This window comes from Rousettus aegyptiacus, unplaced genomic scaffold (assembly GCF_014176215.1).
Source record: "Rousettus aegyptiacus isolate mRouAeg1 unplaced genomic scaffold, mRouAeg1.p scaffold_m13_p_10, whole genome shotgun sequence".
NCBI lineage: Eukaryota > Metazoa > Chordata > Mammalia > Chiroptera > Pteropodidae > Rousettus > Rousettus aegyptiacus.
In genome coordinates this window covers 92,551,726-92,575,497 of record NW_023416285.1, presented here as the reverse complement: position 1 = coordinate 92,575,497, position 23,772 = coordinate 92,551,726, and the positions used below count along the sequence as shown (strand labels likewise).

Genomic DNA, 23,772 nt, shown 5'->3' with positions numbered 1-23,772 from the left:
GGGAATAGATGGGACAAAATTTAACTCTGGTAGTGGATTCATTTTTTAAATAAAAGTCGTGTCTTTTATCACCTTGAAAGCTCTTATTGATGTTTTTTTTTCTGAGTGATTCAATAGATCTTCCCAAACTTCTAATTTGTTCCTTTTTTTTTTTTCAACAGTGTATCCGGTGGAGAGCTGTTTGATCGGATAGTGGAAAAAGGATTTTACACAGAGAAAGATGCCAGCACTCTGATCCGCCAGGTCTTGGATGCTGTCTACTATCTTCACAGAATGGGCATCGTCCACAGGGACCTCAAGGTGAGGCCATCGCATAGCAACAATCATCCAGCTACACTCCGACCCACAATGCACCTGTCTGAGAGGAATGGCTCCAGAGCAGGGATGGGGTTGTTTTGATGTAGATATAGATGTAGCGAAAGGTTGGTGTTTGTGTACTATTAGTCATCGGGGTCTTTGGGACCCAGAAGTTTCCTGAAAGAAGATGAAGATCAATGGAGCTGGCCATGGTCTGGGAGATTTTATAGCCATTATGCTGCCAAAGGGCCACCAGGAGGTGGGTTATGGATTGATGCAAGCCTATCTGAAAGGTGATTTTGTTCGAGATGTAAAAGCCACAAAAACCTTTCTCCCGGTGCAGCTCTTCAGGCTCCTCCCAGTTCCAGCCCTGTTTAAGCACCATGCACTGTGTGAAGGAGAAGGAGCGGTGGGTAGGGGTCATGAGACGAGAGAGAAGGGGCGCGGACGCCCACCAGGAAAAATGGGCTTCATGAGCTACAACCGCAGCCTTCTGCAGTGTCCAGGAGCTTCCTTCCTCACCTCTTTCTTACCGGGTTTTGGCATCCTGACCCTTCACCCAGTAGCGTTGAAGGTTCTGGGCTGTATTTGGGCATCTTGGTAGTACATTTCTCCCCGGGTCTGTGTAGCTATCTGAGGGTAGATATTGCACGTATCAATTTGAGGAACAGGACAACCAGCGTTGTTGACCCAAGGCTGCAATGTGACTTCATTCTGCAGTAGTTACAGGTCCAGTCCCCAGAGATTGCTGCACCAGTCAAGGTGGAAACTCTCATTCCAGCACGAATACCCTCCACTCATGTCATAAACACAGAAATTACATTCTGCTGAAGCTATACTACGCATGGCTATGGAAAATCTAATCAATTTAAAGAGTAAATTCTAAAACCTTAATGAAAATGAATTTTAGCATCTTCCCTTTATCTGGTACTGGGACTCAGGGTGTTAGATGGTATAGCTTTTCCTTTCATAAAGACTCACTGTAAAGTTTTCTCCTTATCTCTCCATGTTACCATTTTCCATTGACTAGTGTAGTGGCTCCCAAACATTAGCCTGCATTAGAATTGTCTGAAGGGCTTATTAAAAACACAGATTGTTGACCCCACCCCAAGGTTCTGATTCTGTAGGTCCACAGTGGGGCCCAAGAACTTGCATTTCTAAGGGTTTTACAGGTGATGCTGATGTTGGCCTGGGAACTGATGGACGGGGGTGTTTGGGAATGTCAGTGAAGTCCTTGCCTTCCTCACTCTGCAGGCTTCTTGACAGGTGAAGTGGGCTGTGGGCACAACTGGCTGACCTTCAGGTCCTGGCGGTCCTTCCGAGGGCCAGGTAAGGGCTAGGCGAGCCTCCTGTGTCAGGCAGCGCTGCCTTCTCTGCTCTCTTGTGCCCTCACCAGATGCCAGCTCTGCGCTTCCAGAACACTGAACGAGTTAGTGTGACAAGCACAGAGATGTGATATGATGGACTGGCTGTGCTTACTAGAAATAATTTCTAAGCAGATAGGCCACTTCCTGGAGGGGGCATTGTTTTTCTCCCCCATAGAAAGGCAGATGCTGTAAGGGTGACACTTCTCCCCGCCCCGATGGGTGCTTTTGGAGAAATGCAGCCCCCAGCCCATCTGCTTTAAGATCTCCCACGGGGCTTGGAGTTCTGGAGGGAACGTTGCCATTTTAGGGCCTTTATGTGATCTCTTTGCAGAGGCACAGAGGAGTTTGATCTGTGTGGAGGAAGTCGATATTAAATTTTCAGAAACAGCTAAGAAAATGAAAACAAACTGTATGATCTAGGCCAGAACAATAGAGAATATGATTGAGTTAATTTAAAATTAGGGCACATCTGGGGATGGGAATGTACTTCCTTCTTCCTCCAGAAATGTATTCTTGTGCCTGGAAGCTGCTGGAGCCTATCAGTTCTTTTTTCAAAGCAAAGATTGAGACAAAATGCCCACTGCTGCCTCGGAGGAGGGCAGTGGCCCGCCCTGTACGAGTGGCATTGAGAGCTGGCTCTGACTTGTGGCAGGGGCTGTGCTGTGCCTTGCGGGATGTTCAGCAGCACCCCCGGCTTCCACATGCTAGTTGCCTGTACGGCTCCTAGAGCTATGCCCACCAAAAATGCCTCTCGCCATTGCCAGCTGTCCTCTGGGGGGCACAGCTGCCCCCAGTTGAAAATCACCCAATTAGGACAATTCCGTTTAACATTAGCTTTAGGGAAAATGTTGCTTTAGATCTTTTAAAAGCTTGCTATGTGAATACTAAAGGGTTGGGATTGACATTTCAGTTCAGGTATTGGCCACCAGTTGTTTTGCAGAGATGTTATAAAGTACAGAAAGCTAGTTTGCAGGTGATTCCTGGACCTCCTAGGACCCCAAGCAGAATTGCAAGCTCTCTTCGCCCCCATCCCCCACTCCCACAGGCCTCCTACTGACAACTGGGGCCTCCATCCAGATTGTCCCTGAGCCTGTCCTCTCCCGTTTCTTCCCTGCCCTTGCCCCAAACAAAAAGCCCTGCTTTCTTTACCAGTCTTAAGCCAATTAAAAGTATTGATCTGAACTGTGAATGACCAGCCCACTGAGCCCTCCTTAGGGGTAATTGTTCTTCAGAGGAGTGCTTCATTGACCCCAGCCAGTCTCCAGTCCGAGGGCTGTGTAAGAAGGGATTAAGGGCTCTGCAATCTCTTGCCTGGAGGCGGCCTTCTTCAGGATCATGAGATCACTGACTTTAGAGCTGCAGAAGTGCTGGGACAAGGAAGATTAAAAATCAGACACAAAAAAAAGAAAAAGAAAGGCCCCTCTCTACACCCACATGGCTCCCTACTGTTATCAAAGGATAACCCCTAACCATTCAGAGAACACACGAGCCGCATGCACTTTTTGATGAGGTCATTGCCCCCACTTTCTAAGTATTATCATTTCTATCGATTGGCCCATTTTATCCTCCTTTAAAACTCATTGCAAGCATTCTCAAGCATACATTGATTTTCTTCTGACCTCGTGCTTCGTCCACAGAATTTGAGTCGCAGTGACTGTTAAATGCCATTCCTCTTTGTGTTATTATTTGTGGTGAAGAATGGTGTTTTGTTTTGTTTTGTTTTGTATCTTTCCTTTGGGTCCTGTTAAAGAAAAAAATAATTCTGACCCTTGTTAAAACTACAAGAAAGACTTTATTAAGGACTGCTGCAGTAGGGAAGAGCATCAAGCCCAACTCCGAATTTGGCACGGCCGCGTGGGGATTTACAGCCATTGAGCATAGCGGGGGTCATGGGCGGAAAGTTACCAAGAGGAGCCACTAGGGTATGGGGAGTCTTGCTAAAGGCAGGCCAAGGACTTAGACATGACAGTAAAAGGAAATTTTGACCGACTCGAGCTCCCTTGAGCTTTCTTTCTGACTAGGCCCTGATCTTGGGCTTGTCCTGAGTCCAGTGACCCTGCCCACTTACTTCAGTCTTAGTGAGAGTCCTGCTGAGTCCTGCTGAGTTCGTTTAGCCAAAGTGCTGACCCTGGATATCTAACCAGGTCCCTTGTTCCCCACCCTCTATATCTAACCGCCCTGGTCTGTAGCGAAACTCTTTTCAAGTCAGTGTATACAGACGCCCCCTTACCCTGCACATCCCCACTTACTCATTTCCCATCCACCGACCCCACCTTGCTTCTTAGCTCTAAACCTCCACTTGTCCTTATGTGTTCAGAACTGAATTCAGTCTCTCCCTGCAACTGCAAACCCCACTGCATCATGCCCCTCAAATCCAGTCTCCCTTACCGCCTTTAACAAGTGTCCGAATAGTATATTTTAAGAATGTCAAAGGCAGGGGGTGAAGAACTTGACCAGCTATCAAGAGTGAAGGATTCTCTCTAAACTGATTTATCAGGATTCTTGCAAAGACTGGGCCGTGCAGGCCCAGTGAGGACAGGAGGGACGCAGAAAGCCAAGGTCGAGGCCGAGTGGACAAGAGGGCTCCTCTGACTAACGTGTGGTCAAGGACGGAGTCCTGGTCGTTCTCAAGATGGCTGCACAGCAACAGGTGCGCCTCAGACTCCCTGAACCCCAGAGGCCTGGACGCAGCCCCTCATCTCCCGGAGGACAGCGCATCGAGACGTTTGGTTCCCTCACGGCCGAGTCTGCTGCACAGCGAGGCCAAGGACCTCTTTTCTAAACAAGTCTAATTACTCTGTGTAAGATTGATTCCTAAAATTTAATAATTAGGAACCGAAGATTCACCACAAACCGCTGACGAGGGAGAGGATTGCTTCAATGGCGAGACTGGGAAGAGAGCCAAACAGGAAATGGTGCGGGCAAATGAGTTCCCCAGTCCCGACCCTGCTGTACCGTTTCCTTCACGGCTTGGTGTAAATGACAGACATGAGGGCTCTACTTGGTAAATCTTCAGTATTTTCCGGTGGGCGGTGAAACTGGTTGATAGCAGAGGTGTCAGTCAGTCTTTGGCATTATTTTGCTCGGTGACAGCATCATTAATTGAGCAACTCTTCAAAACCAGACAAAAAACCGTGAGCGCCTCTATTCAGGTTCCTAACTGGGCAGAGCAGGGTCAGCTCTGAGGCCGTGAAGCCTCCCTCTGTCTCCGTAAGCCTTGCCCCCCATTCTTCACTAGGAACAGTGAGATTCCCCGGTTTTACGTAAAACACTGTAAAAATGAAGCTTCACTGTCTCCCCCTCGTCCCCAGCCCCTCCCGGCCTCTGCCGTGCTGGGCGCTGATGTGCATGGCTCCCCTGGAGCCAGGACCGCGCTCAGATGGGCAGACGCCGGCCAGGCAAGGAGCATCCTGCTGCCCCAGCTCCGCCGGCTTCTGTTCAGGGAAGGGAAGTACACAGTGCGCATCCTGCAGCAAGGCGAGCAGATGCTCAGGGTGCTTAGGGACACTTGGCTAGAAAGTGCTAGATCTTCCCGCACAGGTTCATTCCAGAGTGAGCAGGTGTCAGCTGGCTCAGGAATAGAGCGAGTGCTCCCCTCCACCCCCCGTCTGCCAGACCAACTGGTCGGGATGTTACCGAGCGCACGGAGGGGGACCCTTGGATCGGAGAAAGATTGCTAAAAAGGGCCTGAAAAAAGCAACAAAGGAGCTCCTGCAAAAGTAATTTTACTTCTCAGGGTCCCCTTTCCTCTAACCAAGGTCTGGGAGGCATCAGCTTTCTAGTGCTAATCTGAAAATAAAAGGCCTTTCAAAGTTAGAGGCAGCTAGCGTTTGAGACCAGCAAGAATAGGTAGCTACTCGGATAGCGTTCATTCAGGCAGAAGCCCAAATAACGTTCTGATTAGGAGGCAAAGCAGTGGGTATTGATGAGAAAGGGAAGGAGGACAAGTACATCCGTGAAAGGAAGGCCTTTCGACCAGCACAGGTGACGTAACTACGCTAATTCTACAAATGATAACTTTCAGTCCAGTAGTCATGATAACTGCTTCCTTGTTATCTTTGCAAACAGTTCTTTGGGAGACAGTGGGCCCCGTCCAAAGATTATTTTGCCCTATTTGTCACCTTCCAAGGGTTGAGGTATAAAACGTGCAAGGCAGTTCCTCCGGCATGGCAATTCCAGCTCCAGTTGAAAGTGGCTCCTTTTATTTTAATGTTTACATTAGATGGCCTCCAAATATGGTCGCATTTTTCCAGTGGAGACAATACTAATAAGGGGAAAGGGATAACATTTATTGAAAACCAGCGAGTGTCCTCTGCCGTGCACGACCCTCTGCAGTGTTTTATTAGAAACCGCTTTTCTTTTCTTAATACATTTACTGCATCTGAAGCTCAGGTATATTCTTGAATAGTAACTAGAGTTTGTGGTTTGCTGAGTCAGCCGCAACTGAACCAGCTGTAAACACCGTTTGTAATTTTATTTTTTCTTATTTTCTTCCTAGCCTGAAAATCTGTTGTACTATAGTCAAGATGAGGAGTCCAAAATAATGATCAGTGACTTTGGATTGTCGAAGATGGAGGGCAAAGGAGATGTGATGTCCACAGCCTGTGGGACCCCCGGCTACGTTGGTAAGGACCGTGTGTGTGTGTGTGTGTGTGTGTGTGTGTGTGTGTGCGTGTGTGTGTTCCCCACATGTCAGCTTCATCTGTCTTAGCACTTGAGCCTGGCACATGGTCACAGCTGCCTTCATTTCACTCGAGGGAAGAATGAAATGACTGAGAGACACTGGGTGAGTCAGAAGGGGGGTGTCCCGCGAAGCCTTTCAGGGCTGGGCAGAAATCCTGCCGGATGTGTGTGTGGGCCTGACCTCAGCCCCGGAGTTGGTTTGGGTGCATTGCCAGGTTCTAATACCAGAAACATTGCATGTATGTGTATTTTCAAATGGTTTACAGTGAGACCCTGAGCTAACAGTAAGGCACAAACTCAGATAGGACATGTTAAATGTCGAGGTAGAGGCAGCTGGAAAGAAAATGTTGGTGGAAGGACTCTGGTTCAAACCTTGACAAAGTCACTCTGTTGAATTAGCGAATGCTGATCTGTACTGGAGAAGCCAAGGACGCGAGTTTTCCCTAAAATCAGAAAGCTGTGTCTTTTTGTACTGAACATAGAGAATGCAAGAAGGCTCCTGACGTGTGAACATGTGGACACTGAGATTCATCTTCTGTCTCTGGGGCCCAGAGAAAGGCTGTCGGAACTGTTTGCAAAGCGTTTGGGACTTTCACTCACACGAATACATTCATTCATTCATTCATTCATTGAGCAAATGTATATTAAAGCACCTGCTATGCACTAGATACTGTTCTAGGCACTGGGGTGTCTGTGAATGAGACGGGCAGGGTGCCTGCCTGGGGGAGCTTACAATTTTAGTTAGGAGTGACAGACTGTAAACAAAGAAACAAATGAATGAACAGAATTTTTCAGATAATTGCTACAAATAAACAAAAAATGGGGGCATGTGATAGAGCAGCAGAGGCGCAGAAGGACCGGGACTGGGGGAAGGGGACAGGGAGAGGACTTGGGCAGTCAGCCATGGGAGCCTAGGGGAGAGAATGTTCCAGGTAGGGGCGTCAGCGTGCGCAAAAGCCCTCGTGGGAGGAAGCCTGGGGAGAGGGTGCAGACTACAAATGTCTGAGAACGGGGTTAAGATTGAGACTGGGAAAGACATTTAGAGAATGGACACCGCGATGGCCTTTCTTAGTAAGAACAGGAAGCCTGCCTTGGAGGAGAGGAGGGGATGTCACATGAGCCACATCATTCCTCTTTGTCTCTGGGTACAATCAGGCCGCCTTCTGGGTAGGCCGAGAGCAGGCCTCACAGGAAATGGGCCTGGGTCCCAGAGCATTGTGGGAAATTCCAGGTGACTCAGAAGGCACTTTGTGGCTTTTCAAGTGTTTGCAAAATAATGGCTGTTATGTCACAGCTGTTTCATTTAAGGAGCTCGAAGGAGAGGAGAAAAAGGCAGGCAGTGGGGAACAGAGAATAACATGAGAGAAAAGGCTGTGGAGGAGGAGGAGATACAGATGGCGGATATGAGGCGGGCACGAGAAGGCGTGCCCGGCGCTGCTCAGCTCCTGACTGTCGCCAGCGGGGATTGTGCCCCTGGGTTGTGTGCACGCGCTAGAGAGAGAAGGCGAGATCTTTCTCATTGTGTTTAGGAGGTCAGCACGGCCTTGATGGAGGTAATGGCGTGGAGAGCCGTCTCTTTTCTCGGAGAGGAAAGTGATGGTCGCGGGCACAGGCTGGACCCCGTCAGAGACCCTTGGAATCGGGGCTGTGACGCGTGTGGACATGCGTGTGCATGGCTGGGAGCGGGGCTGGGTGGAAGGGCGAGCGTGTGAGGGGTGTGTGTGGAATTTCTCCAGCTCAGTCCCAGCCGTCAGACAAGTGGCAAATGAAAACAAGGGGACAAGCTCATACTCGTTTCTCTTAAAAGATGGGGAGGGCGAAAGCCCGTTCCAGCCACAGACATTAGACAGTGAGGATGCCTGTGAGGTCGTGGTGCCCAGCGTCCCTGCCAGGGCGGCTCTGCCTCGTCAGCAGTCCGGTGCCCAGGCCGCTCTGGGCGAAGGAACTTTGTGTGTGTGTGGGGGGGGCACCAGCACCCCCTTCAGAGGGAGTCGGCGCTCGTGCTGTGATTAAACGTCCTGACGAAGAATGTCCATGCGTACATAAGCTTCATACTCTTCTCATATTTGGCTCTCACGTTGGACAGTTCTAGCACTTTCTGGCTGGGTTTTTGCTTCTTCGCGTCTTGGCAGAGCCCACGGAATGGCAGTTTCTCTGGGTTTCTAAGTGGCTGCCGCCCGAGGCGGTCTGGTTCTGTTTATAGGTCGGACGCTGGTGAGTCTGGGAACTGGGAACGATGCTTAGACATGGCCCTTGCTCTTTCTGCCCTAAACGTCTGCAGGTGGAGCCCTCGGGGGATTCTGCCCTCAGGTGCTCCGTTTCCTGTGAGTGTGGAAGGGGAAGGAGCACTGTGGGAATACAGCACTTCCATTCACGCTTCTTGAGCTCCGAGACTCCTGAAAGACTTTTCAGAACAAGGAAGGGGCCCCCGGGGGAGCTCTACGAGACACACCCCGGGCACTGGGCTGAATTTCTCCCCCACAGGCTGCATGACAAACTCCTACTCAGCCATCAAAGCCCAGCTTACATGTCACCCCTGCTTCGATGGCTTTCCCAACACCCATCCTCCCCTTCGTCACCCTGGTTCTCTGCCTTCCCCTTTTCTCATCACCGCTCAGAGCATGTTGCATCGGGGCCCGTATTTATCTGCGTCTCTCCCCCTCTGCGCTTGTGGGTTTTCCTAGAGCAGGGAGTGTCTTATTCATCTTTGCACAGATGCTTGTAGATTGAGTGAAAACCCAAGATTCATGAAAATTGGTGACTTTTTTCTTGTCTCCCCTTCCATTTGTTCAGCTTGTATTTATTGAATTTCTTTCATGTGCCATGTGCACAGTGGTTTGGTGTTAGAAACATAAATATGCATAAGGAAGAGTCACTGGCCTCAAAGTGCTCACAGTATTACCGTGAGAGACAGAGGGCAAGCGGAGATATTGAATAATATGTGGTGAGTGCTACATTATTCATCCATTCAAGAATTATTTATTTTGTGCCCACCTTCTGTTCTAGGTACCGTAGATGTATCAATAGGAAAAAAAAAAGATGAAAGTCCCATCTACAATGAGATATAGTAAGCAAACAGCTGTGTATGTTAATTAATATTGTAGATGGTGGTAAGTGCTCTGGAGGAAAACGAAGCAGGAGAGAGAAAATCAAATGTGTGTGTGGGGGGGGGCAGGGGTTACAATTTTCAATATGGTGCTAGAGCAGCCCTGGCTCAGAAGGGGTAGCAATGGGGGAAGGATCTGACGGAAGTGGAGGAGCTGGCCATGGTGTTATTTGGAGGAAGAGCTTCCTGAGGATTGTGCAAAGGCCCCGAGGCAGGAGTGAGTGGGTTGAGCAAAGAGTAGAGTAACGGCAGATGAAGTCAGAGGAGTAACGGGCAGGGCACGTGCAGACCGGGGCTAAAGGTCATTGTCAAGGCTGTGGCTTTTACGTAGGGTGGCAGGAAGCCATTGGTGTGTTCTGAGAGAAGGCACGATGCAATGTGACCTTTACCGGGATCCCTTTAGGGAACAGGCTGGGCCAGGCTGGCAGAGCGGAAGTGGTGAAATATCGATCTCCAGATATAATTTGAAGGTAGTGTCATCAAGATTTTTCTGAAAAATTGAAAGACAAATCAAGGATAATTCCAAGCACTTTTGGCCTGAGCACCTTTAATCGAGAAGCCCGTGGGAGAAGCAAGTTGCAGAAATATTACCAGGGGCTTGGTTTTGATTTGTTAAAGTTTGCAAGGTCAAGGAGGCAGCTGGAAGATGAGTCTGGAGTTCTGGAGAGAGATCCATTATGGAACTGTACTGTTCTCGTTATGTATCGTAGCTATGTTCTGTAAAGTCTAGGTGGACACTGAGTTTGTGACCACTGAGCCACGGCTCCCAGGGGAGATGCAGGGTTAGGTTCCTGTGGGCCTCTGGTCCCAGCATTCTCAGCAGCTGATAGACACACAAGCTCATTTTATGTGTTTCTCTTCAACGACACCTTATTTAATATTGTTGTTGATTCGTTAACATTGCACTCAGGGCCAACAGTGCTACAACTTGTGCCTGAGCGAAGCTTGTCAAGCACCCATACGTTCCCCATAGGCACATCCGGGCCTCCGGTGCTCGGGAGCTCTACACAGCACCTCAGCACCATGCTCTGAACAGTAACGTCACCAAAACACACCACAATGTGAAAAATGTGGCCCTGACTAGACCATGACAACGACACTTGTTTCCAGTGGAGAGACCAAACAAGAGGGCAGAGCGCTGCCCAGTTTGCCCTAGCCTGGAATGAGCACCTCGGGGGGCTCGGAGTTCATTTGCTCCGGGGGAAGGATGGACTGCGTGTGGGCGCCGATAGCCTCTGGCTGCGTTTCAAAGCCCCGACCTGGATGAGATTGCCAGCGGGGTGGGTGGAGGTAGAGGAGAAGAAAGCCCCCAGGGCTGAGTCCTGGGGACTCAGGGGACAAGGAGGCAGCAGCAGGTGACGTATGTAGGACGAGAACCCAGGGGAGTGCACTGTTGGGAAAGCGCTTCCAGAAAGATGAGGTACCATTTGTTAGTCGTTGCACTAAGTCGAGTAAAATGAAGACTGAGTGAGTGTTGGCCGTAGGTTTGGGAGACCTTGGAGTATGACTTAATTAACTAAGCCTGTGGGAGCCTGGCCGTCAGAGTAATGCTGGAAGAAGGTGAAATAGGACTCCATAAGAGGACTCCAGCATGCTGCCCACCCTGGGGACGGACACAGCCAGCTCCACCTGCCCCTGCAGCAGCTGCAAGGTCGGAACACTGTTGGGATCTCGGACAAAGAAGCCAGCGCCTCATTCCTGCTGGGCAGTTCTGCAGTTCTCCATCTGAACAGGGCAGAGCCCAGCCGATTTGGCATCTGGGAGAGAGAAGGGAGAGAGTGCTGCCCTCCCCACCCTCCACTCCCAGGGGTGGAACTGTCCCACGAGCCCCGGCCAGGAGCAGAGGGTCTCTGTCTGCCTTCAGCTTCAGTCCAGGCTCCTAGCAGCTAGCTTCCCAGATCTTGCGTACCTTCGAAAGGACCATTGGCCCTTGCAGAGTGTCACGTCATCGGCAGTAGGAGATGCGGGCATCTCTCCACCCATGCGTGCTGGGTTCCCACCACAGGCAGTGCAGAGGGCCCCTGCCGTGGAGTGTGGCAGGCGAGCGACACAGATCCACATAAGGTGGCATGTTTGCAGGGTGAAGCAAGTCAGCAACATGTTTCAGAAGCAACGTCACAGGTACAGGTGAGATGGATCAGCAAGGGCTGGAAAGACCAGGGAAAAACGGAAAATGCTACAGAGGAGGCCAGGGGAAGATGGGGAGGGTTGCAGATGCGGGCAGGCAGCTCTGCGGAGGCCCAGAGTCATGGACTGCTCCCTGCACAGTCAGGGGACGTGAGCAGACTCACTGGGCGAGGAGAGAGGGCATGCATGCACAGGTGCTCAGAGAAATGGGCCACCTGGTGGAGATGGGCTCACCGGGGTAACATGGCGACTGTCAGCGCAGTGTTGACCTGGGTTTGGATCCATTAACTGGGCCAGGGAGAACATTCCCCTTGGTGTCACCAAAGAGGGAGAAAATCAGCGCTAAGAACGTTAGGAAAATGACTCGTGTGACCTGCTCGGCACCACTGAGTAACGCGTCCAGACAGGCCCTCCAGAATCACTGAGCAGAAGCCGCAGGTCGGCAGAGAGGGCCCGTCCCAGTCGTGGCGTTGATGGGACGAGGGTCGACAGGCCCACCCTGTTTGGTAGAGGAAAGCCTGTCTTTCACTTCCTGGTGTTGCTGTTTGCACGCTGGTGTGATTTCTCAGGTTCTGTGGGTCTAGTCCTCCTGGTTTCAAAGAAAATGAAACTCTTTTAAAAGAGCCTCAAACCTTTGGCCGCGGATTAAGTGACAAAGTGCTTTGCCAGAGGAAGGCAAGCATGTGCTCTCTTACTAACTAGCAAGGAGATTCAGGAACCCCAAGCTGCACTTGGGACGGAAGGCTGGGGCGGTGGAGGCTGTCTCTGCCTCATGATGCGCTTGAGTTAAATGAGCCTTGCTTTTCTCATTGAGCCTTGTTGAGTGGCGATCCATCCCTTTGCCGTATTTCATTTGGGGTGCACGCCAGCAGCCACCCTCTTTCATTGTTGGATGCCGCTCAGAAACAGCAAGGAGGTGTCCATCTGGTGCGGCGTGTCCACGAGCTCGACTCCATGCCGGTTCTGTAGGTGGTAGCCAGTCGTCCCGTCCCTGAGCTGTGGGGAAGGAGCCCTTCCGGTTCCCCCTGGGACTTAGCTGTGGTGTCGCCTGCACAGGCATAGCATGGGCCTCGGCCTGGCTCTAGCTTCACTTTCTTAAATAGTTTCGGGAAGTTTCATCGTGTTCTCTTCTAGATGGACATGGGGAACGGTCGGCCGACATTGTTGGCGTATTTCTTCACACAGCTAGAGGAATACTCTTAATTCATAGTGTCATCACGCTTTAGAACTTGATAGTGGGACCAGAAGCACCACGAGGTCTTGGAAGCCCATGGTTCCAGCCAGTGCTGTGTCAGGGTGAGGACCTCTGTCCTCAGAGCCACACAGCCTGGAGTTGGTGGCAGCCACAGCAGCGGGACTTGAATGCAAGTATCCTGTAGTATGTTTCTGTCATTTGTTAGACACAGAGAGGCCCAAGCCCTTCACGTAAGCTCTTGGGTTCTCGGTTTCTTGTATGTAAAATACACAGGTTGGACTAATTGATCTTCGTGATTTTTTTCTGGTTCAACCATTAGGTATTTTTTCTATAGCCTTTATATGACGTAGTACCCTTTAAGTATGTACATATTCGTGTGTCAAGGATATTGACTGTTATTTTTTTCCCATTTTCACTCAGAACTGATAAGAACAATTAATTGGATTAAATTGATGGACATGGCCCATTTCAGTCCTCTTCAGCAACCTATGTCACATGGCGGCTCCTTTTATCTTCCCCATAGGTCCTCCGTTCCCAGCCTTTAATCCTCACTCTCCTGTGCGGTTGTATTCCCACAGAGCCCCCTTTTCACTTGTCCACTTAAGCATCATATTTTAGTACCTGGCCATAAGCATCTCATCATCGTTCTCATTCTCTCAGACCGTTAGTGTTGAAAGAGGATTGTACGTAACTGATGCATTGGCGTACGGGGCACATAAGAGTGGGCAGAGGATCCAGATGAGAATTTTCTCTTTCCTTTCCTCTCTGCAGCTACCCAGTGGCCCCCAGCCTCAAGCATTTCATCACACTGGTGCTGCAGCCAGGCCCCATTGTTAGAGAGGACAGCCCTCCCACGCCCCCTCAAGTGGGGCACGTGTAGGGCCTGCTCTTTTTCTTACTCTTTACACAGAGAGCATGGACTGGGACAGAAGCTCACGATCAGAACGTGGGCAAGGCGACCCCAGCCCTGCCTTGGAGGCGCCCCCACCCCACACGTCCTGTCCCATTCACTCCTAACTCTTTGTAAAGAAAGCGCTTTTCATCCTTCTGGGATTTCTTCGTGGCTCCTCTCGAAATCCTTGATACTGGACTGGAGTTCCAGTTCCTAAACTGGCTCCATTTTGTTAGGTGTGGGTTGTGTGTGGGTCAGTGGGGAAGCAGTATTTTGTGGCTCACTCTTTTTTTTTTTTTTTTTAACAATTACAAACCAAAACATTGGAATGGCTCTACATGTCGTCTTAATTTTGAAGTGTAGCTTCTTGTCAATTTCCGAAGGAAGGGTGGGCTTACGTGCAAAGTAGCCACCCCATTGCGGTCACTAACGGGTTACGGTGGAGGCCGACTCCTGGGACAGCGCGTAAGGACACACAAGGGTTATTTGTTGCCACGGTGCTCTGAAATGTCTTGCTCGGAACATTCTGCCTCCTCGTCCCACCGAATTCCAGGTCTCCCCCGTGTCCGAAACGTCAGCAGCCCTCCCATTTCCCGCTCCCTTTTCATTCCTTCGCTCCAGCTCCTCCGCCCACCAGCCACATTTTGGCTTTGGTAGCACTTGAACAGTAATCCAGCTCAGATCAGGATGATAATTATAAACCAGGATGGTGTTTTAATGGGGAGTTTTCATGCCTGTGGTAAAATTCAAGAAGCTACTAGGAAAATCAGAGTGAGCTGCTCCTTTGCAATGCATTTTTAGTAAATTATAACTCTGAAGGGAGGATACGAAAGAGCAAAAAAGAATGGAGCTTTCCCAGGAAACTTCCACCGCTCTGAAGTTTGGGTTGAAGACAAACCACAGGCAAGGTCGGATTCTGTATTTCAGTTGTATTTTTATTTGCCAATAATTGAGATCATAATACCCTGAAGCTAGGTGAGGCAGTGCCTGTTTGTTAATGTGCTTACCACAAAGTCCCTTTTTAATCCATTTTTTCCTCTTTTAATACCCCTGCAGCTGAAAATTCTGCTGACAGGACACAGATCTGACTGACCCATTCGGCATGACATCCTCGCTGTCCTGCAGGCCTTACCCACTTCTCCTCTGAATCATGCCTGATTTTATTACCCTCGCTCTACCACGTCCAAACAGGCCCTGGCTGGGTAGGGCTGTGTTCCTTCTCGCCACCTGTGGAAGTTACTTGGGGACAGGAAGACTGTCCAGGATCCAAGTGTCTAGCCCCAGACACAAATCCCTAGTGGCATGTCTTGAAATGAGGAGTCACACACAGCTCTTCAGTAGAGCTCAAGTCCTTTTCCACAGAGGCCTAACTCCAGGACAAAGTGCAGGCTCCCTTCAAGACAGGAGACCAAGGCAGAGAAAGATAATGAGCTCTTTAAGATACTCTCATACAGAGCCCAGCCTGTAATTCCGTCCTCTGAGTCAGTGCCGAATCCGAGGTGACAGAGATGGTAGTGCCGCTCTGTTACAATCGAAGCGTCTTTAAAGCCACCTCATAGAAGTTCAGGGCTCTCTCGTTAGGCCCCATCATATTGCCTAGCCTGTCCGGCAGAGTAGAACTTGAATCCTGACTCCCCTAGTTTCCATGGTCTCCTTTCACAAGCCACTTGGGAAAAAAGCCAGGATGTTAAAAGAAGTCTTCACTAACTCTGACCGTGACTGATTTTCATCTTTTAGGATCTTATCCTCCCCATCATGACACATGAAGTTCAAGTCAAATGCCTTTCTCCTTGGCCTCTTCAGGGAAGTAAGGCCAGTCAGCGAGAGGAAAAGATGAACCTTAGACTAGGCTATGGGCGGGCAAGTCTCCTGTCCACCAGCCTCTTCCTGCTGATATCGTAAGATATGTGGCAAGTTGGGCATTTCAAACCCATGTTCAAAGACAGAAGCTCATTCAAAGACATAGAGCTGCTGCTAATTTAGTGTCCGGTCGGCTCTGTCTCAGCAGGTAGGGGAGATGGCAAGAGTTCCACACACTGTAAAGAATTAGGGGGGAAATTAGCGTATGCCCATTTTATAGCTAGTTTTATGGATTAATTTTTTCTAATCTCCATTTAAAAAAGAATTATAACTGGGGCCAATGAAAACAGGAATTGGTTAGAGCTTGGCATTACACCTTCTTAGCTACTTAAAGAATGGGAGAGAGCTCAGGATGATGGGCAGGGTGATGCCACCTGTCCTGGAGCCTCAGAGGGGAGGATGGGGACCTGAGGGTGGGGGAGGAAGACGGAAGCCGGGGAGGGAGGATGTGCAGGGAGCGCGGTCTCCTTCCTCCCTCTGTAAGTGCAGGGCCATGAGGGTGCCGCGGCGAGCCGGAGTTCCCCAGCCATCGTAGGAGTCTCTGATACTATGAGAGATTGTTGTCATCTCTCCGCCGTTGTCTGTCAGCAGTGGCCAACAGGCGGTTCCTGTGATGCAGTGTCTGGAATGGTGCCTGGACAGGGTGGGCACTGTGTAACGTGCTGGCGATTAAGTGAGCAAAAGGATCAATAACCAAATGAACAAAGGGACCAACTGGGCGGGAGGTTAGTAGGGGGATTTTCGAAGTTCCGTCCAACTCTACGATTCAAGTTCTCATGACGCGCCCTCCCATCTCACACGAGCCCAGCTCGATCCTGGCTCAGAAGGGCGGAGAGCTTCATTTATGAATCACTTCTATCATGGCAAGCTAGAATCGAGGGAAATTACCAAATGGTATCAAGGATCTGTCCATCCTTCTTTCTGGGAAATAATGAAACTGGAGTTCTGTTTGCTCCTGTGCTTTTGGCTTTACCAGCTTTTCTCCCGTGCACAATGACGACTCCTGACCATGTGCTCGTCGTCTCCCGTGAGCGTGGTCACCCTGGACGCGGGGCTCCGCCTGCGTTCCCCTTTCACAGATGAGCAGTGGGGCTTTGTCCCACCCCACGGCCCCGTCTTCACACGTCCGCCTTCATCGCGCGGGCACACTCTCGCCGCCCGCCTCGGCCGTCCCGCCCCTGCTCAGTGTCCTTTCCATTCTTTCTCTTTTGACCTCCATCTTTTGGCCGTTGGAGGTAATTAATTCTTTTCTGGATAGCTTCAGAATTTTAGAGTAAGTTTAGTATTTTCCGAATTCTAGTTAGAGTGAGTTAAACTGAAAACTCAGTGCCCCCCCACCCCCGCCCATCTTGCCAGCATCCTGCCCGTCTTGGCCTGATCCTTTTCCTGAGGGAGGAAACTAAGGCCGTATTACATCTGTGGCTCGGGTCTACACTCAGTGCCCAGACCAGGAGTGCCATGGGCGCAGGGCTCACGTCCACCTCCTTCACCCCATAAAGCCAGTGCCTGCAATGAGACCCAGCCCATGAAGCGACTGAACCGAGGGAGGAACACCACCTCGGTCCCTTGGTCTGGACGGTGGTTTTCCCGTCCTGGCATTAAGGGTTGCTCCTGCCACCGGGGGCCCGTCCTGGCTGTGTCCCTGTCCTTCGCCCACCGGAAGTGGTGATCTTTGAAGTACTGGGAGGAGTGGTCCTCAAACCTCCATAGAGAGCAAATCACCTTGAACATGAGCGTGGTAGCAGGTGAGATCTTCTCAGTCTCCTTGTCTCTCTCGACAGGAACGGCTTGCTCTTCGGCACACCTCGAGAAAAATCCTTTCCTACTTTATACGAGCCTGAGGATTGATTGCTGGGGCCCCCACTCTACTCCCCCAGGACAGCTGCTCCCCTCGTTTCCAGTTACACTTGTTTAAGCCTTTTTCTTCTCTCTCTTTCACTGAGGAAAACACGCAATTTAATTGTTTTTAAAAACAAGGTGAAAGGTTTCTGAAATTGTGTAGTTTCCTTTTGAAATCCTTCTCTAAACCAGGAATCCTTGCTCTAAATCAGTATGATACAGCTCAGCTCGTAGAAGGTATTTGGCACCGAGTGGGATTCGGCACCGCGGACTGGTAGTGAGCCTCACAGCAGCAAGGGCAATTGTTTTAAATGTTAAACCTATGGTTTCACTGAAGACTGTGAGTAAGGCCTGGGCCTGAGAAGGACCACATCTGCCCACAGATGGGGAAGCTCTGCTGAGGCCGCATGGTTTCCGTGGAGATTAGTTATATTTACTGTGTAAACTAACCAAGCGGACGGGACGCCGCTTCTGTCGGGAATAGCCAAGAAAACGGAGGGAGCAGCCCTCAGTGTGTGACCAGGAAGGAGGTTCTGAGGGATCATTTAACAGAATGACTTTTCTGCCCTTTAGCCCTAAAACTAGACCTCCCGAAATCCCTTTGAGAAAAAGTTTTAGAAGGAGAGCAGCATGAATGACAAACATGTCCACGTGCCGATCATTAGAGCCATTTCTGCCTCTTTCATCCTCAGTATTAACGTCAGAAATCATTTGCCGAAGGACTGGTGTTTAGTAATTGATCTAACTTATACCCGATACTTTCCAATTGATGGGTTGATCGCATTCTGAAATTCATTTGTCACCCTCACTCTTATTTTCTGTATTTCCCTGTACCTACTCACCACAAATATTTGAGGCAGCTTAGTTTACTTGTAAGTCACTTATATGGAGCTCAAAAATGTTTTTTTATAGAAATAACAGTGTGCGTTCAGGTGAATAACCATTTGTTGAACTCCCAGAGCTTGCTAAACCCCGAGTAGGCTGGACGTACGTCCCTGCTCTCTGGCAGCATGGAGACTGGCATTTGACCGCGGAATTCACGCGGCGACGGAGGGATGCGTGATGCGTGACACACAGTAGGACCACGCAGAAAGTCGGTGTCTGACAGGGTTTCGGTGAACGGACACTCACCTGTCATGCCCGGCACACATGTCACCCAGACAGAGCGGCCTCCACCCCAGCCCCGTTCTCCCCACCTCCCAAAGGCCGGCTTTGGCCAAGCCTAAGGGACGGTCAGGAGGTCGGAACTGCTGCCTATCTTGCATGTGCCTTTTCCAACACCTTGAGGTGGGTGGATCTCTCTTCTGATGGCCACAGCCCTCAGGAACTGTGCCTTGAAAGTGCTGGCGGAAGGTGTCTGCCCCCCCCCCCACTTGAGTCTTTTTCTTCTGTCATGGACGTGCTGGAGTTGGAGCCCTTCCCCGCTCTGTGGGCTGATGGCATCACAGTCCAGTCACAGTGCCTGTAAATGACTGCTCTCTTTGTCAAAAGCTCCAATTAAGCTATTTCGATTCAGAGCCTCCCTCTATTAGAAGGTATGGGGGTGGCGAGAGGCATCGCCAACCTCCCACTGCACAGGAGTTGAGCTGGGTACAAGTAGAAAAGGAAGTTATTTCTCCTTAATTAAGAAATTCTTCAGCACCTTCAGGCAGTGTTGGGGGAGATGGAATTGTGTGGCTCAGAGGACCCTGATCACTTTCCAAGGCTCCGGATGACCTGTGCTCTGGGCCTCCTCAGCCTGGAAGCTCATTTGTCTTCTGAAAGCTTGTAAATTGGATGCTGTGACTTTTTAGAATGACAGCAGAATGTTTGCCAATGGTATAAGATGGATAACACAATACAAGGAAGTTTGGCCGGTTCTCAAAGTGAAAACTGAGCTCTAAAAAGATCAGAGTGAGAAATAGACTCTCCCAGTGAAACATGCTATGGAAAGGGATCAAGAAAAATGGTAAAAGATTGGCCAAAAACCAGGTGAATTAACCATTTGGTAAAACAACGAAGCCAACTACAGAACACAGAGCAGGAGAGAAAATATTTCATCTGATCCCAGGGGTTCATCAAGACTTGGTTGCCACGTCAGATTGTCAGGGGGATTGTCAGTATTGCCTGAGAATTTATTTTTGTCAAGAATTACTATGATATGAAAAGTAGCTACTTAGAGTGATGTATGTAGGCTTGTTTAGTGTCCCAAAGAATATTTAATTCCAAGAATCACATCACACGTGAAATTAGAATTAAGGCCATTAGTTGTGTGTACCACCATGCAATTTTTAAATATTTTAAGATGGTGAGAATATTATTTCCAAATCAGTTGGCTTTGTCTCTTACACGTCCGGCGTCATCTTCTGCATTGGTTTCAAGTGCTATTAAGAACCTCACCAGAAGGCAAATGGTTCCTCCGCCTCCAGTTGGTTAAAAAATGTTTATATTTTATTGTTGTTGACATAGCTCAGATAAGACACAACACGGAAAAGAACAAGAAATGTTTGACACAAGTCCATAGACGTCCACCCTCAATGTTGTGCCCCCGATATTCACTTGTTAATCGCTTAGAACTTTCCCCCTAATGTCCAGGACTGACCCTAGAATCTTTTGGTCAGTGGCTCCTTTAGTCAGTTGCCAATACAAGCGTCTGAGAAAGATACAGAATTTTTTTTTTAAACTGCATACTTGATGTTATAAACTTTACCATTGAAACAAAAGCTCATATTTAAGAATCTTCACGTGTCAGGTAACATCCAAGCTCCAGGTTGCATAAAAACCAGCCACTTGCTTTTCACATCTGTGCGGCGCCTTGCGCAATTCTCCAGACCAGTGGTGAATTTGCCAGAGTGAAGGCGAAATGCTTGATAAGTGCCTCCTGGGGGTGTGGGCTCCTGGGAGGACACCGTGCCTTTATTCTTCTGGTTTCTGAACAGAGGATGGTGGCCAGTACTTTTTCCTTTCTAACTGGTGAGGAGGAGGAGGAGGAGGAGGAGGAGGAGGAGGAGGAGGAGGAGGAGGAGGAGGAGGAGGTTCTTTTAAAGAGCTGCCCCCCAACACCCGAAGCGCTGGGGGCGGGGTGCTGAGGGCGGAGCCCTGGAGAGAACCAAGGGTGAGCTCCTCCGCAGAGCCGCATCCTTGCGCCCTTCCGCCAAGGGTGGGCCCAGCCTCGCCCATGCGCTGCAGAGCAGCTGTCGGAGGTGCTGACGCCTCCCTTCTCAGTGCTTCTCTCCTGTGTGTCTGTCACCTGTGGCACCTGGTCCATGAGTTTGTGCTTTAAATCCTGTGCAGAGTGCCTGGTGCCTCTGCACCCTTCGACAGCTGGTCTCCGAGTGTTCAGGGCCAGGCTGGCTCTCCATTTCCCTCAAGGGGCCTGGAGGCCAGTGCGTCCATCCACCGGCATGGCTCTGTGCTCAGAACATGTGCTGTCAGCTCTGCCGGGAGGTGAGGCTGGGTCAGATGGGCCCCACGAACCTTCTCCGCCTCTTCTGAACTTTCCATGGTGCCACAAGGAAGGCCCTGGAGTCTCAGAAACGCGCTCCTTGCAGACGCAGTCACCTCCCACCATCCGGGCCCCTGTGGCCACTCACGCCAGAACACCGGCTCATAGAGCGCATACCTCCTAAATCAGCAAGATGTTTCTGGTGGGGAACGGCTCCCTTGTGTCAGTTGCCATAGCAGAAGCATCTGAGAAGCATCTGAGAAACAGCAGTTATGGCAAAAGATAGTACCCGAGCCGCCAGCTCCCAGGAGCCAGGGCCACTTCTCTGGTTTCTGGCCATGGGCTGTACAGTTCTGTGTCTCCTTCTGCCACCGTGTTGAGGGTGAGCTCAGCAGGGAAGAGATGTACACGTCTTTTTATTTTTCTCTTGTTAAAACAAAAAAAAAAAACAAAAATTAAGTGTGATCGGAAGAAATTGGGGCTGAAACCTAAAATTAGATTTGGGGACTATCAGTGGATTTATTCCTTGCCATCATTACGAGAAACACTCAACAATAGTTTGTATGCTTCCCTAGTCTTGCCCTGAAAGATTTACCTTCAACAGAGTGGAAGAGGATCTCGCCGAGTTTTCCTGCGCAGGGACTTTTCTTGTGGACTGGAGACCCTCCCACCTTAACGGGCAGTGGATACCAGGGGGAGGAGCGGGGACGGGCGAGAAACCGAGCTGGAGCTGCGTTCAGGTCCCACCTGGCTCCACATATCCGCTCTGTGGAGTCAGAAAAGGAACTTCTCAGAGGCTCATGTCCTTGGTCTGTCAGGTGCAGATAAGGGTAATTAGCGAAGTCGTCCACAGGGTTACAGTGGGAAATGTTTATGAATGACAAGCAGAAGATCCAAATCGTGGCGGGCTCTTAATTCAGGTTAGGTCTCCCTGAGGGGAAGGTGGGGTAGAGGCCACGTTCCAGCTGGGTCGCTTTGGCCAAGTTATGGAACTCTCAGCCCCTCTGCGCCCTCACCTGTAACTTGGAAATGATGGTAAAGACAGTTAAGCTTTTTCCTCCGCGAATGTTTGAGGTAAGGGTGGTAATGCATCTCAGACCCCTCGGAACACCCAGTTCGGCTTGTGATGAGTGCCTCATAAGCTAGAGCTGGTTTTAGTTTCTCTACTCTCTTAATTTTTTCTGGAAAGTCTATGCTAAAGGCACCTCAATCACATATTTTTGGGTAAGAAGAAGAGTTTGCTTGTGAAGAAGATGTACTGTCTTTTCTTGTATTTATTTACTCATTGCATAAATATGTATGGCAGGCACTGCTGAGTGCCAGACAGTGTGTTTCCAACACTGGACTGTCACCACAAGGCCAGAAACAGGAGGCGTGGAAATAGTACAAAGTAAGCCCAAAGCCTCGGAATGGATGACATGTGATAAATAGCGGGTTAGACCCAAGGAAGTGAGATTAAATAGCATTTTTCCTATTTCACAGCGCCGACAGGAAACTCACCCAAACCCTCAAAGAATGAACTCAGAGCAGGCCTAATGCTGCATTCCCAAAGGCCGGGTATTAGTTCTAACCTCTACTGAGTCGTAAGCTCCATGGAGGCAGAAAGAGGGGGCTTCACCTTGGTGTCCCCACAGCACGTAGAAGGGCCCTACTTGGGGGCCAGAAATGCTCCCTTGAATTGATTTGAGGTGAAGTCAAAATGAATATACCTCTCTCTGACTCACTCTGGTCTAAGCTGAAGTGCTTAGCACAGCGCTGACGTAAAATACCCTCCTATTAAGTATTTTCCGATGGATGGGTTGAATTTCTTTGATAATCTCCAGTTATCCCCTCTCCGCCCCAACTCCACACATGAATGTCCTCATTTTTTTCCACTTAGAAAAGCCAACAAATAAAACAGGCCATAGATATCTACTCACATTTTAGACTCACCGATAGTTCAGCCCAAGTAGCAGACTGAAAAAGAAAAAAGCAAACCTAGAAAATGTCTTCCATATCAGGCGTTTAAATTGTCAGGTTGTGTCTCTGCTTTGTCATTGCGCAGCTCCTGAGGTCCTCGCCCAGAAACCTTACAGCAAAGCTGTTGACTGCTGGTCCATCGGGGTCATCGCCTACATCCTGTAAGTACTGCTTGGCATCTCGGTTTCTTTTTTCCCTTTTTTTTTTTTTCCAGTCATGGTAAAATATACCTAAGACAAAATTTACCATTTTAACTATTTTCGAGACTACAGTTCGATGGCGTTAAGCACATTCACGTTGTGGAACTGTCACCGCCATCCGCCGCCAGACTCTCTCATCTCCCCAAACGGAAACTCTGTCTTCAGTAAATACCGCCACCTCATTCCCCGCCCTGGCCCCTGGCACCCAGCATTTCACTTCCCGTCTCTACAAATGTGACTGCTGTACATACCTCATATAAGTGAAATCACACAGTATTCGTCCTTCCGTGTCTGCCTCATTTCACGTCACATAATGTCCTGAAGGTCATCCATGTTGTATGTAGCATGTGTCAGGATTTCATTCTTGCTTAAGGCTGAATAATATTCTGTTCTGTGGCATCTACTGCGTTTTGTTTTTCCATGCGTCCATCAGTGGACACTCGGGTGGTTTCCGCTTTGGGCCGTTATGAATAATGCAGCCATGAACATGAGTGTCCAGATGCCTGTGCACGTCCCGCTTTTAGCGCTTTGGGGCATATACCCTGAAGTGGGGTTGCTGGATCGTGTGGGAATTCTGTGTTTGACTTTTTGAGGAACCTCCGTACTGTTTCCAAAGCAGCACCACCATTCGCAGTCTCAGTAGCAACGCGCAAGGTCCCAGTTCTCACTCCCGTGCCCGCACTTGTTACTGTTTGTTTTTTGACAACAGCCATCCTCATAGTACACAGCGGTGTCTCCCTAAGGGTTTGATTTGCATTTCTCTTGTGGCCAGTGATATCGAGCATCTTTTCATGTGCCACCTTGGCTTTTCTGGGGACATAAA

General features: G+C 49.7%; 1 protein-coding gene across 5 annotated transcripts in view; it reads left to right on the top strand.

Annotated features, from left to right (window-relative positions):
• Window positions 1-23,772, top strand: part of CAMK1D (calcium/calmodulin dependent protein kinase ID) — a 336,799-nt gene that overhangs the window by 283,853 nt on the left and 29,174 nt on the right. For all 5 annotated transcript variants that reach the window (XM_016134431.2, XM_016134432.2, XM_036228185.1 and 2 more), the window contains 3 exons: window positions 162-300; window positions 6,163-6,289; window positions 22,835-22,910. In XM_016134431.2, coding sequence (XP_015989917.1) covers window positions 162-300; window positions 6,163-6,289; window positions 22,835-22,910 — 342 coding nt within the window. The remainder of the gene's footprint in view (window positions 1-161; window positions 301-6,162; window positions 6,290-22,834; window positions 22,911-23,772) is intronic.